This window comes from Neofelis nebulosa, chromosome 11 (assembly GCF_028018385.1).
Source record: "Neofelis nebulosa isolate mNeoNeb1 chromosome 11, mNeoNeb1.pri, whole genome shotgun sequence".
NCBI classification, from domain to species: Eukaryota; Metazoa; Chordata; class Mammalia; order Carnivora; family Felidae; genus Neofelis; species Neofelis nebulosa.
Genome location: NC_080792.1, coordinates 77502897 through 77515947, shown reverse-complemented (window position 1 = coordinate 77515947; position 13051 = coordinate 77502897). Strand labels below are relative to the sequence as shown.

The following is a 13051-nucleotide window of genomic DNA, read 5'->3' as shown; positions in this document are numbered from 1 at the left end:
CACAGCTGACCTTCCGTAGACTATTGATGCCCTCATTTGATCTTAGTGCATCTTGTGTATTTTCTGTCCCCCCCGAACTGGGCTTGTGATTTGCCCCTTTGCTCCACCTGCTGAATGCACGCTGGGACACCAATGTCAGATATCAAAGCTCCCTCCCGAGAAGAGAATTGTTCTAATCCCACCTCTTTCTCTGGTGCCCAACACTCTCCCTGTGATTTCATAGGGAGTAGGGGTGTCAGTCCTTTGGACTGGAGCCCTGTTTGGGGGAAGGCCACTCCTCTGGGAGATGGGAGGTGGTGACCAACCAGGCACGGGTGGATGGGTGACTGCCACCCCCTCAGTGGAGGACAGCGTTGGCCGTCCGTAGGCCCACCCCGTGCATACCCAGCAAAGCAGCTGCCCTGGGTGCTGAGGATTTGAATAGGGCTGGCCGGAGAGAGGCAGAGCTACTGGCCGTGGTTAATAATCATTACCATCACGGTAATTAATCCTGTTTGTAGCAGCCGACCTTTTTTATCGGTGACTGTGTGCTCTCTATGGATTGTCTCACTTTAATCCTCAAGCACCCGTTGGAAGTCAGAGTTATCTCCCCATTTTCCAGATGAGGAAACTGAAGCCCAGAGCGGTTAAGTCATTTGCCCAAGTGACCAGTAAATGCTGGAGCCGAGATTGACACCTGGGCCATTGGACTCAGGCCCCCCTCTCTCAACTGTGCTATTCTGGCTCTCTGAGAAGCATGCAGGAACTCTGTTGGCCCGTATATTAATTTGGAAAACAATCAATGTGCCTTTCCCCTCAAGGAACATGGTGGTGGCTTTGAAGGAGCTGTCCATCCGGGGCGACTTCAGGACCACCGTGGAGTATCTCATTAACCTGCTGGAGACCGAGCGTTTCCAGAACAATGACATCGACACAGGGTGGTTGGATCACCTCATCGCTGAGAAAGTGCAGGTGGGGGGGGGGGGGCGCTGCATGCTTCTCCCCTCGGGGTCGTGGAGCCCCCAGCTCCTCGTGGGCTCGGTCACCACCGACACTGAAGCGTGGAGTCTTTCCTAGGCTGAGAAGCCAGATATCATGCTTGGGGTGGTGTGTGGAGCCTTGAACGTGGCCGATGTGATGTTCAGAACCTGCATGACGGATTTCTTACACTCGCTGGAAAGGTAGGGCACGATGGTAATTCTCCACCGCCCCCCCCCCCCCACCGTGGGATGTGCGTTAGTGGTGAGGAAGGTGATGACCAGCGCCCAGGCAGTTAGGGAATCCCTCCTCCGTGCTTGCCTCTGAAATTCCTCGCCTGAACCGAGTCTGCCCTGGAGGAGAGTCGCTGGGGATGGGATCCTCAAGGCAGCAGACAGAGGGGTGCTTATTCATGCTGACTTGTGCAAGCGACGTCATAATACTTGAGTTCAGAAAGAAGGTGGATTTGAGAAGCAAAGCAGGGTATAGGTCACCTCTACAAATGTTCTTTCCGGTCCCTCACCCGAATCAGACGGTGACTAGTGAAATGGAAGGGGCCAGGTTGCTCACTGTTAGAATGGGCCAGGATTTCGCAGCTTCAGCACCCTTGATGTTTTGAGTTCTTTTTTTTTTTTTTTTTTTTTAATGTTTGTTTATTTTTTGAGAGAGAGAGAGAGACAGAGTGCGTGCCACGGAGGGGCAGAGAGTGAGGGAGACGCAGAATCTGAAGCAGGCTCCAGGCTCCAAGCTGCTGGCACAGAGCCCGATCCGGGGCTCAAACTCATGAACCGTGAGATCAGGACCTGAGCTGAAGTCGGATGCTCGACTGACTGAGCCGCCCAGGCGCCCCTGAGCTGATTCATTTTTTACTGCGGATTCATTTTTTATTGCAAGGGCTGTCCTGTGCACTGTGGGAAGTTAGCAGCATCCCTGGCCCTCTATCCCCAGTGTCCTCCCACCCCCTCACTCCGCCAGAAGCCATGACAACCAAAGACATCTCTAGACATTGCCAAATGTCCTAGAGTAGAGGCTGAAGTCACCCCTCGTGGAGAAACATTGTGATAGGCAAATGAAACTACAAAAAAAAATTTAAAAAGAGAATAGATTTTAGCGCTTGGTTATCATGCTTTTGAACAGTAATAGAATCTCAGTGCGTGCACCCAGTTTCTTTCATAAGCAGGTGGCGGGATTCCCACATGGGGAGTTTTTCCAAGAACAAGCATTATGAATTTTGCTTCCTGGGAAGCCCTCTGGAAATTTCTCATCCTTTTGTAAGTGCTGTTCCTTAAGTCCTGAGGAATGTCAGTTTCCTTGCCTTTTCATCAGTTTTAGCTTTTTTAGTACAGTCAGGTGGGTTGATGCTTAGGCAAGGCAAAGAGCTGAGTGATTGGTTCAAATCCAGAGGATGGCTGCAGAGTTCTCGTTCATTCCCACAGCCGACCGTGAGTCTGTCTTCTCTTTCAGGGGCCAGGTCCTTCCTGCCGCTTCTCTGCTGAACATCGTGGATGTGGAATTAATTTATGATGGTGTTAAGTACATTCTCAAGGTGAAGGCCCCGGGTTTCTCGGATGTCTCCAACACTTTGGAGGCTGGTGGGAGTTTTTATTTCTGCAGGGAGCCATGCCCGGAGTGGACTTGCTCATGCTTGGGTCCCGGGACGCCCCAGGCAGTCCTGTGATCTTGAAACCTAAGCCCTTTGCGTTTCAGAATGCACAGACATGAGCGATAGGCACAAGGTACAACGGAGCATGTGTTAGCGTCCTGGGGCCACAGTAACAAAGTACTGTAAGCTGGTGGTTTCAGACAATAGAAAGGTTATGTCTCGCACTCCGGAGGCCAGAGTCTAAAATCCAGGTGTCCGCTGGGCCCTGTTTCTCTGAAGTCTCCAGGAGAGAATCTGCTTCATGCTTTCCTAGCTTCTGATGGTTGTGGGTGGTCCTTGGTATTCCCCGGTCTACAGACTGTCACCCTGATCTATGCCCCTGGCTTCATATGACCGCCTTGCATGTGGGTTTGTGTTCACAGTGTCTTCCTTCTGCATTGGGTCTCTTCTCAGAAAATCACCAGTCAGATCGCATTTAGGGCCCACCCTCCTCCGGTAGGACCTCTTTCAACTAATTACACCTGCAAAGACACTATTTCCAAATCAGGTTCACATTCTGAGGTGCCAGGAAGGACATGAATTTGGGGGGATGATATCCAGTCCAGTCCAGAGCATGAGCAGGACCTGTGCTGAGCTGGCATAGTATGTGGGTCCCTTTCCACAGGGCTGGTGAGGCCAGCTCTGCACCAAAGGTCAATGTGTGGCTTTCTAATCTCTCCCTGGCCCACCTTCAGGGCTTTCCTGAAGGTTACTCGGGGTGGCTGTCCCTTCAGAAGTATCCGGTTACCCTTGCTGGGACACCCGAGGTCAATTCAGCAGAGACTATCAGGGAGTCTCTGAGATGTGCGGTCACAGGGTCAGGCCCTAGTTCTGAGTCGGGGTGACCTGTAGGGCCAAAGTGTCCCCAAGAAGCTAAGGCGGCCTTTAGGGAGGGAAAAGATAACCGAACTTGAGTCAGCTTTTGAGGCAGAATATTTATTTTCTGTTATCTTTAAGATCACTGAGCACTTTACGCTTCCAACTTTGGGGTTTTTCAGGTTTAGTTCAGCCAAACGAGCGTGTTATCCGTGCGGGCGTGCTTATAAAACCACTTTTTACCCCTCCATGCTTCGTGGCTATTCTGGGGGCCCTGGTTCCCCCAGTGTGATTTTTAAATATGGCACATGCTTATTGCATAAAAGTCAAAAATTTCAAACAAGCACAAAACATCAAAAGAGCAAAGCCCTTCAGGTGCTGACTCCAGGAGGCGATCCCTATTAACGTCTCAGCAAATCTCTTTAAAATTTTTTTCCCCTCAGGCATCGATTTTGCACATTGAGATCATGGTGCAAATACTGTTTTACTGCTTTGATATTATTACGGCATAATGTTTTCCCCTGTTAGTAACAAGGTTTCTTATATCAGGTTGTTGTCTCTAATGCTGTCCAGTAGAACTTTCCGTAGGAAGGCAAATGTTCTGTATCTGTGCTGTCCAGTATGGGGCCACCTGTATCTACTGAGTGCCGAGGAACTAAATTTTCCTTTTTTTTTTTTTAAGTGAAATTAATTTACATGTAAATAGCCAGCCTAGCCAGGGGCGGCCATGGTGGACAGTGCTGGTCTAGAGTATTCCATTGCAAGGTCGTTAGATGGCTACTTTCTCAGTCTTCCTGTTGCCACGAATAGTGTTGCAATAGACATTCCAATACTTCTTAATACCTTTTGTGTCCACATGAATATTTTACGGGTCAAGGGCTCTTTAGGGTGTTTCGTGTTCTGAGAGAGAGCACTCACGTCGAACCGAAGGCTAGTATGTCCGGTTGAAGTACAGAGCTGAGGTCAGGGCCTGGCCACCTGTGCCTTTCTCGAGTGTCCCAAATGTCCGGTGTGCCCCCGGGCAGAGCCGGGTCTGAGGAGGACAGAGTCCTGGTCACTGCTGGAGTCTCCAGGACTGCCTCGCTCCCGGCGAGACCCCCACCCCATCTCTTTGCTACTCAGGGTGGCCCTGCCTGGGGGCTGATGCTTGAAGACTGGAATCGGAAGGGCAAGCGATTGGTGGGGATGTGGCCAGGCTGGAACTCCGCCTGTAGCCAGTGGCCATCAGGCCACCCAGGGGACAAGTGTGGCACCACTCTGCAGCTCCAGCAGTGGCTCCCTGGGGGCGAATGAGGGCCAAGACTGGAGAGATTGCAAACGTCCACCGTGGCACTCCCACTGTGGACCCTAGCCCTTGCTCGTGGCGCCCTGGCACCCAGGGACAAGCGGGCCTCCTGAATTCGGGCAGGGACACTGAGTCTGTCCCTACAGGTGGCCCGGCAATCTCTGACCATGTTCGTCCTCATCATGAACGGCTGTCACATCGAGATCGACGCCCACCGGCTGAATGACGGTGGGTTACTGCTGTCCTACAATGGCAACAGCTATACCACCTACATGAAAGAAGAGGTTGACAGGTACATGGCGGGGTACACAGAGCCGCGGGTTAAAAATACAAAGCCAGCTGTGTGCAGCCCAGGAGTCTTCGATAAAGTACCGTTTCCAGTAAATTCTGGGGCCCATGGAGAGGTTAATCTCTTGGCTGGAAAACCACCAACTGGCAGACATCTGGGGGGAGGCTCCCAGGAGGCCCGTTTCTAGTGACATAGCGGGGCTCAGAGCTGGATGGGATGTGACTCCCAGCTCCGTGGCCTGTGAGGTGTGCGACAGTGTGTCAGCTGCCCCTTGTCTGAGCTGCGGTGCCCACACCGGGCTGAGCGCAGGCTTGGAGGAGAAACAGCCGTCCAGTTAGGGCAACGGCTCCTCGTAGCAGGCACGGAGCTGGGTGCTGGGATGAGACCGTGGTCACGACCCATGGAGCCTGTTGGCGAATGTGACCCAATAAACAAGCAGAAGTGGCAGGAAAGGTCTCTGTGCACCTGAGTGGGTGAAATACAGGAAGGAGACCCAGGAAGCACGTAGCAGGGGGGCATCACGAGATAGACCCAAAGACCCTCCTATTCCGATGCAACTGACCACACTGAGCTCATACAATGAAATGCGGACCAGCCCTGACGAGCAGGCAGTACAGACCCCCTCTCCCGCTCCAGCAGAGGGGAGTCAGGCCCAGGTTGTCTCCCTTCCCAACCTTCGAAGTTTTGGAAGAAGGCAGACTGGATTCGCCCCAGCCAGAGCACTATCTTATTACCTCTTTTTAAGCCGTGTTCTGTCTGCCAGGAACGTTCAAGGTTATTACAGGCTCCCCCCGGGGGCATACTCTCCCCAGTTCGGTTATAAGGCGAAGGCTTACCATTGGTAACTATGTATCGAATAATATTGATTGCGTTCTCTGTGCCTGTTAGAATTCTATCAGTAAAAGGGACTTGTTTTCAGCCAGAAAAGGGTCACACCTTTTGCTCACCCGCTTCATTCCCAGTTATCTCTGCCGTAACCGTCAAAGGCTAGCATTTGGGAAAGTTGGAGTCCAACAGACCACGTGCAGGGTCATGCTCATGGCTGCCTCTAGGGAGGGGGAGATACCGACCAGAGCCTGACTTGGGCGTGCGGGGTGGACGGTCCTCCCCATCTACCCACCTGCCTGCCCGTTCTCCCTCCCAGTTACCGTGTTACCATTGGCAACAAGACCTGTGTGTTTGAGAAGGAGAACGATCCCACGGTCCTGAGGTCCCCTTCGGCCGGGAAGCTAATACAGTACACGGTGGAGGACGGGGGCCACGTCGAGGCTGGGAGCAGCTACGCGGAGATGGAGGTGAGCACAGAGCCCGCCCCTGGGGTGAGGCTGCAGCCGGGTCTCCCCTCCCCCCACTCCCCGAGGGAGGACCATCCGGCATCATCCAGTCTGCACCTCTCCCCTGGGCTGCCACCTGCTGACTCCTCAGAGAGCCAGTACGTGGGGTTCAGCCCAAATTGTCTGCAGTGTTCAAAGGGAAAACCTCCAAAATGTACACTCTGCAGGAACGAGTGAGAACTGATTTGTTTTTTTCGAGCTTAGTCTTACCTATTTTGAGAGAAGGACAGGAGAACAAGCGAGAGAGGGACAGAGAAGAAAGGGAGAGAGAGAATCCCAAGCAGGTTCCACGCTGCCGGCACAGGGCCCGATGCGGGGCTCAAACTCACGAACTGTGAGCTCATGACCTGAGCTGAAGTCAAGAGTCAGACGTCTGACCGACTGAGCCACCCACGTGCCCCAAGAACTGATTAATAATAATGACGGTGATGATTTAACAAGCCGTAAGCCAATACTTATAAAGTGCTTGCCTGTGGCGGGTGCTACTGTAGGCATTTTACGTGTCTTTAATTACCTTCTGTAATCTTTCCGGCAACAGTCAGAGGAGATGGGCACAGAGAGGATTCCCACTTGACACATGAAGAAACGGGCCCAGGCAGGCCGAGGAACTCACTCAAGGTCACACAGAGCTAGCTAGGGTTCACACCTGGGCTCCATGCCACGCTGCCACGGTAAACAATACGATGATGGCAGTGAAAATGCGGTGGCTGTAGGAGGTGGTCCTTGCTGACCTCTCGCCATGTGCCAGGCTCCTCTTCTCGGGTGATCCTGGTTACTCAAGAGGCCTGTGAGGCGTGGCTGTCTTCCATTTTATGGTTGAGGAGAGTGAGGCTCAGAGAGGGCAAGGCACCTGGTAGGGGTCACGGAGCGATGGGTGGGGTGCTGGGCTCCAGCCCGGGTCTGTCTCGGGCGCCCAGGCTGTGAGCTGCTGACCTAAAGGGTCACAGTGCCGGCTGCCTGCAGCCCACGCCACGGTGGCAAAACTCATCGTGTCTGTGTTGGCGGACCGTCAGGCCAGTCAAAGGGGCTGGTGACTGTGCTGGGAGCCCGTTCTTCTTGCCACCGAGTGTTCCCCAGAGGGTTTTCTCACTGCCTTTAAGAAAGGAGCCGGTCACTAGGGGCGCCTGGGTGGCTCAGTCGGTGAAGCGTCGGACTTCAGCTCAGGTCACGATCTCGCGGTCCGTGAGTTCGAGCCCCACGTCGGGCTCTGGGCTGATGGCTCGGAGCCTGGAGCCTGCTTCCGATTCTGTGTCTCCCTCTCTCTCTGCCCCTCCTCTGTCCATGCTCTGTCTTTCTCTGTCTCAAAAATAAAATGTTAAAAAAAAAATTAAAAAAAAAAGAAAGGAGCCGGTCACAAAATACACCATTTTTTCGGAATATGTCTGTTAATCCCCCCCCCCCCAATGATTTAACTGTATTTCTTTTTTTTTTTTTTTTTTTTTTTTAAAATTTTTTTCCAACGTTTTTTATTTATTTTTGGGACAGAGAGAGACAGAGCATGAACGGGGGAGGGGCAGAGAGAGAGGGAGACACAGAATCGGAAACAGGCTCCAGGCTCCGAGCCATCGGCCCAGAGCCTGATGCGGGGCTCGAACTCACGGACCGCGAGATCGTGACCTGGCTGAAGTCGGACGCTTAACCGACTGCGCCACCCAGGCGCCCCTAACTGTATTTCTAAGAGAGAGGCTTTACATCACAAATAAAATCAGTTTCTGGGGCACCTGGGTGGCTCAGTCGATTAAGCATCCAACTCTTGATTTTGGCTCAGGTTTGAGCCCCGCATCGGGTTTTGCGCTGGCAGTGTGGAGCCTGCTTGGGATTCTCTCTCTCTCTCTCTCTCTCTCTCTCTCTCTCTCTCTCTCTCTCTCTTTCAAAAGGGAGTAAATAAACTTAAAAGAAAAGAAAAAAGAAATTAAAAAAAGCAGTTTTCGTGCCTGTAAAATGGGTACAATAAACACCTGCCTTCCCAGCTGCCTTTGCAGACGGAGATAATTCACGAACAGCACTGAGCCTAGCACACAGCAGGCTTCTGGCAAATACCAGTTCCCTCCATCCTTTACACATGAACTCTGCTCAGGGAGTCGTTCTATTTAAATGGCCAAGGACCTGCTCCAGAAAACTGGTTCTGGGGGACTCTAGCTGTCACACACGCACACACAGCCAGTCCTGGCGGGCTCAGCTCGTCTCTTCCTTCTGCAAAACAGGTGATGAAGATGATCATGACCCTGAACGTGCAGGAAAGCGGCCGGGTGAAGTACATCAAGCGTGCGGGGGCCGTGCTGGAAGCAGGCTGTGTGGTGGCCAGGCTGGAGCTCGATGACCCTTCCAAAGTGCGCCCGGTATGTTGCACCCCGGCACAGCCACCCTGGCTGGCTCTGCCCGTTCAGGGAGCCGAGCTGGCTTAAGACTCCTGACTCTTGTCCTGCCCCTGTGGGCCCCCGGCAGCGGCATGACGGGCACAGAAGCCTGCCTGCCTCTGCTCCTGCCCCTCCCATCAGCTCTGCATCTGGCTCAGGGTCAAACTCAGGTTCTTCCTACAAGACCCCAACTGAGTTGTCCCCCACTGGCTTTTTCTTCCCCCCACTGTCTTCTCTGGCTTCACCCACTTTTCTTCTCCCCCTCATTTAATCGAACACGCCAGGATCTTCCACTTAGAACCTGCCCCCTTTGCCCAGAAGAACCTTCCCCCAGATGTTTTCAGTGCTTACCCTCTTACCTCTTGTAAACATTTATTCGAGCGTCATCCCTGACCCCCCCCCACCCCCACCCCCCGCAGTGAGGCCTTTCTGGACCACCTTTTAAAAATGTTTAATAGATTTTTTTAGTTTTATATTCACAGAAAATTTTGGCAAGATAGTACAGAGAGTTTCTATATACCTTGCACCCAGTTTTCCTCTTACCGTCTTATATTAGTGTCGCTCAGCTCCATAAGTGCAGGAAGAGGGACTGCCCTTGGCCCCCGCTGTGGGGGCCCAGCTGGAGAACCAGCCCCAGACTATGCAGAACGAAACCCTCTGGTTAATCTCAAAGGACAAGAGGAGCCCACAGGGGTGGGGCAGCGGAAGGGGCAGGAAGCTGAGGGTTCCAGGCCAGCAGAACAGCACGTCCCAAATCTCCTGGGCCCCAGGGCTGCACGAAGTAGGCAGTCAGTGGACATTTGTAGAACGAATGACTAAATGAATGGGCGTGTGAGGTCAGGGTGAACCCTTGGGGGGAGCTTTTTGTTTTTTGGTTCTCCAAGGCTAAATGTTTGTGGTTTACAAAAAGCTGGGACATTGGCATGAGAGTTTCGTTAAGTTTTCATCCGGCTAGGTGTTTATGTCTGGGATTGGATAAAGACTGAAAATAAATAGGGAAAATAGATAGTCGTGATTAGAAAGCAAAGTGAAACAAAAGAACCTAATCTCCTCCAGAATCACCGGGGGCACCTGACAACGGATCACGGATCACGGCATTTGCGATGGGGGAGATTTGGGAAGCCAGCATTGGGGTGTGAATGTAGCAATTGTGACTTTCCAGTACGATGTCTTCTGGGTTTTTCGTTCTTTCTCCCTCAGGCTTCATTCTAATTATATTGTGTGTTGGTAGATCTGCCTCGCCCCTCGTTTTTATCTTGTCTCACTCAGGAGGCAGGTGTCCTTGACCTCTGGTTCTTGCTGTGTCTCGTCAGGCCGAGCCATTCACAGGAGAGCTCCCTTCCCAGCAAACTCTGCCCATCATCGGAGAGAAACTACACCAGGTTTTCCACAACGTCCTGGAAAACCTGACCAACATCATGAATGGCTACTGTCTGCCAGAGCCTATTTTTAGCACAAAGGTAGGTCATGTGCGAAGGATGGGTATGTAGTCTGCACGCGTGTGCAGGTCTGTGAAGAGCCACGAGGGTTTAAACCATCAGATCCGAGGTCTTTACTGAAGTAAGGAATGGGAAAACGGCTAGTCCTCCGTTTTTACAAAGGACTTCCTCGCTTTGATTGTAAACACGGGTGTACGTTTCTCTTTGCTTCCATACTGTTGCGAAAGCTGTATTGGTTTTTTGTGGTTCAGTTCGTTGCATCCCGGAGAGTGCTCAAGCTGTGCATGAGGAAAGGAGTCCGCGTGGGTCCCCTCTTAGAGAGCAAGGAAGGCGCTTTGGTCAGAGACACGCTCTGTTCGTTGTTCATCGTTCCAGGGGCCCGTTGCCTACTTACTCTGTAGAGAAATGAGTTTTCACACTTGCAGGCTTCTGCGCAAGACCCACGATGCTAAATTCATCATCACTAGTAATAACATCGTGCGTCACCTTCTATCTCTTAGTGGCGGCGACTGTGCGGTGGTATTTATGGCCAGTATGATATTATTTCCACCTTACAGGTAAGGAAACTGGGACACAGAGAGGCTAAGAAACTTGTCCCGTTTCATCCGTGAAAAAGATCGGGTTGGATTTGAACACTGACCGTCTGTCTTCAGGGTCTGGGCTCTTAACTCCCGTGCTGTGTTGTCTAATTGTGATCGCCGTGACGGCCGCTCTTCTTTAGCCTTTGCACTTGCCAGCGTGTGCATTCTTTCAGTTTTAAACCGCCCGACCCCTGTGGTGGCAGCACTCTTATCCTTCTCACTCAGAGACTGTCAACATTTCGGCTGCTGGGACCCCTGGAAGCAGCCTCGTGTCGCTGTTAAGCATCTCGGGAGCTTGATGGCCCGAGTCTGCTTCTCACTAGCTGGGTGACTTTGGATAACTCAGTCAGCCTCTCTGTTTCAGGTTTCTCAACTATAAAATGGGAATAATGATTATCCCGACTTTGTAGGGTTATTTCTGAGGATCGGGGGGGAAGGTACAAATGAAAGTTTTAGCGCAGTGCCTGGCACTGAGCAAGCGTCCTCGGATGTGAGCTCTTCGTGTGGCCTTGTGTAATATCCTCACGCCAGGCTGGCGGATGCATGGAGAGGGGAGTGCAGGGAAACTGAGTATTCCCCTTGTGGTCAGGGGGCCATTCCGCTCGGGACTGTTCTAGAGGCTGCTGCGTCTAGCTCTTGGGCTCCTCGAGTACAGGACCTGGGTGGTGCATGTCGCGTGCCTCGTGGAGGGTGGTGTTGCCCAAGGACCCGCAGGGCCTCAGGCTGACGCCGTGGTCCCCGCTTCAGCTGAAGGAGTGGGTGCAGAAACTCATGACGACCCTGCGGCACCCGTCCCTGCCGCTGCTGGAGCTGCAGGAGATCATGACCAGCGTGTCGGGCCGCATCCCCGCCCCCGTGGAGAAGTCGGTCCGCAGGGTGATGGCTCAGTATGCCAGCAACATCACCTCGGTGCTGTGCCAGTTCCCCAGCCAGCAGGTACGTGCCCCCCACCCGGCCCCACCAGGGGACCCCCGGGTGCCACTCGGGAACTCAACTCCCGGTCACCGTGGCCTCTGATCGAGCACGCACGGTGTTGGGGGCTAACCCCACCATTTTCTCCAAAGCAACAACTGTTTAGATGAACACAGGGGCCTCGCTCTATAGAACTCAGATTCAGAATAGGAGTGAGCGGTTGCTACAAATGCAGGGAGCATTTTCCACACCTGACCTGGCTGAAAGAGAGGCAGTTGTGGGTTTTTCTTGCAAGACTGTAGCTTTGACTTTCCTCTGGTGTCTGTAAGGCGATCATCTTGGGACTAGATGTGTATATAATATTTTTATGTAATGGAAAGCCTTCCAGGGTCGTATAAAATATCTCTAATAATACTATGTTGGCCTGATTTTTTTTTTTTTTTTGCTTTTATCAAGCATTTTAAAGGCAATTTGCTTTTGGAAGAACCTGCCCGTGTCTCATTAGAAGGGATTCATACTGTCACTGTTCCCCCACCCACATGTTCGTGATTTGGGGAGCTAGGGGTCAGCCACTCCAGAGGTTGGAATAGATTCCACCAAAAGGGATCTACTATGGATTTATACTGGAACAGGCTGAGTGAAAGAAGCCACCAAAGACCACCTGTTGCATGATTCCATAGAAAAAGCAAATCCCTGGAGACAGAAAGTGGATTAGGGGTTGCCAAAGGCTGGGGGAGGGGGATCCAGACATTTTTAAATGCTTATCGGGTTGCTTTCTGGGACGATGAAAATGCTCTCAAACTAGATAGTGGCAAATGGTTGCACAACTTTGAATGGACTGAGAAATGCTGAATTAGGTGCATACTTTCAAGGCGGGGGAGAGAGGCGCCCAGTGGCTCATTCGGTTAAGCGTCCGGCTTCAGCTCAGGTCATGATCTTGTGGTTTGTGAGTTTGAGCCCCACACCGAGCTCTGTGCTGACAGCTCAGAGCCTGGAGCCTGCTTTGGATTCTGTGTCTCCCTCTGTCTCTGCCCCTCCCCTGCTCGTGCTCTGTCTCTCAAAAATAAATAAACGTTAAAAAAATAAAAAGAAAATGAATGGGAGACATACTGTGGTATGTGAATGATATCTCGACTGAAAAATAACCAAAACACATCTCTAAAGAACCCCAGTTGAGAAAAGTATGCATTTGGACCTTTTAGGAATTTGTTGTTAGTGTAGATTTTTTCATTAAAAACAATTTTTGTTGCCAAAAGCAGTATGCTAATACCAATAAATCTAGTTATAAAAACAAGACCCCCCCCCCAGCACCTTCATTTTCCCTGGGGTTGAAAATTCCCTTCCCTTTTCCCAGACCACTCATATTTGTGGAGAAGAATAATACACGTGTCTTTACGGGATTGTTGTCATTTCTAAGCTCTTGAATTCCTCCAGCCATG

General features: G+C 51.8%; 1 protein-coding gene across 1 annotated transcript in view; it reads left to right on the top strand.

The window, feature by feature from the left end:
• The window catches only part of ACACB (acetyl-CoA carboxylase beta), a 111203-nt gene that overhangs the window by 49824 nt on the left and 48328 nt on the right, over positions 1-13051 (top strand). The window contains exons 14-21 of the mRNA XM_058691036.1: positions 801-951; positions 1057-1160; positions 2422-2503; positions 4847-4992; positions 6134-6284; positions 8528-8662; positions 9994-10140; positions 11448-11636. Of these exons, the coding sequence (XP_058547019.1) occupies positions 801-951; positions 1057-1160; positions 2422-2503; positions 4847-4992; positions 6134-6284; positions 8528-8662; positions 9994-10140; positions 11448-11636 (1105 nt within the window). The remainder of the gene's footprint in view (positions 1-800; positions 952-1056; positions 1161-2421; positions 2504-4846; positions 4993-6133; positions 6285-8527; positions 8663-9993; positions 10141-11447; positions 11637-13051) is intronic.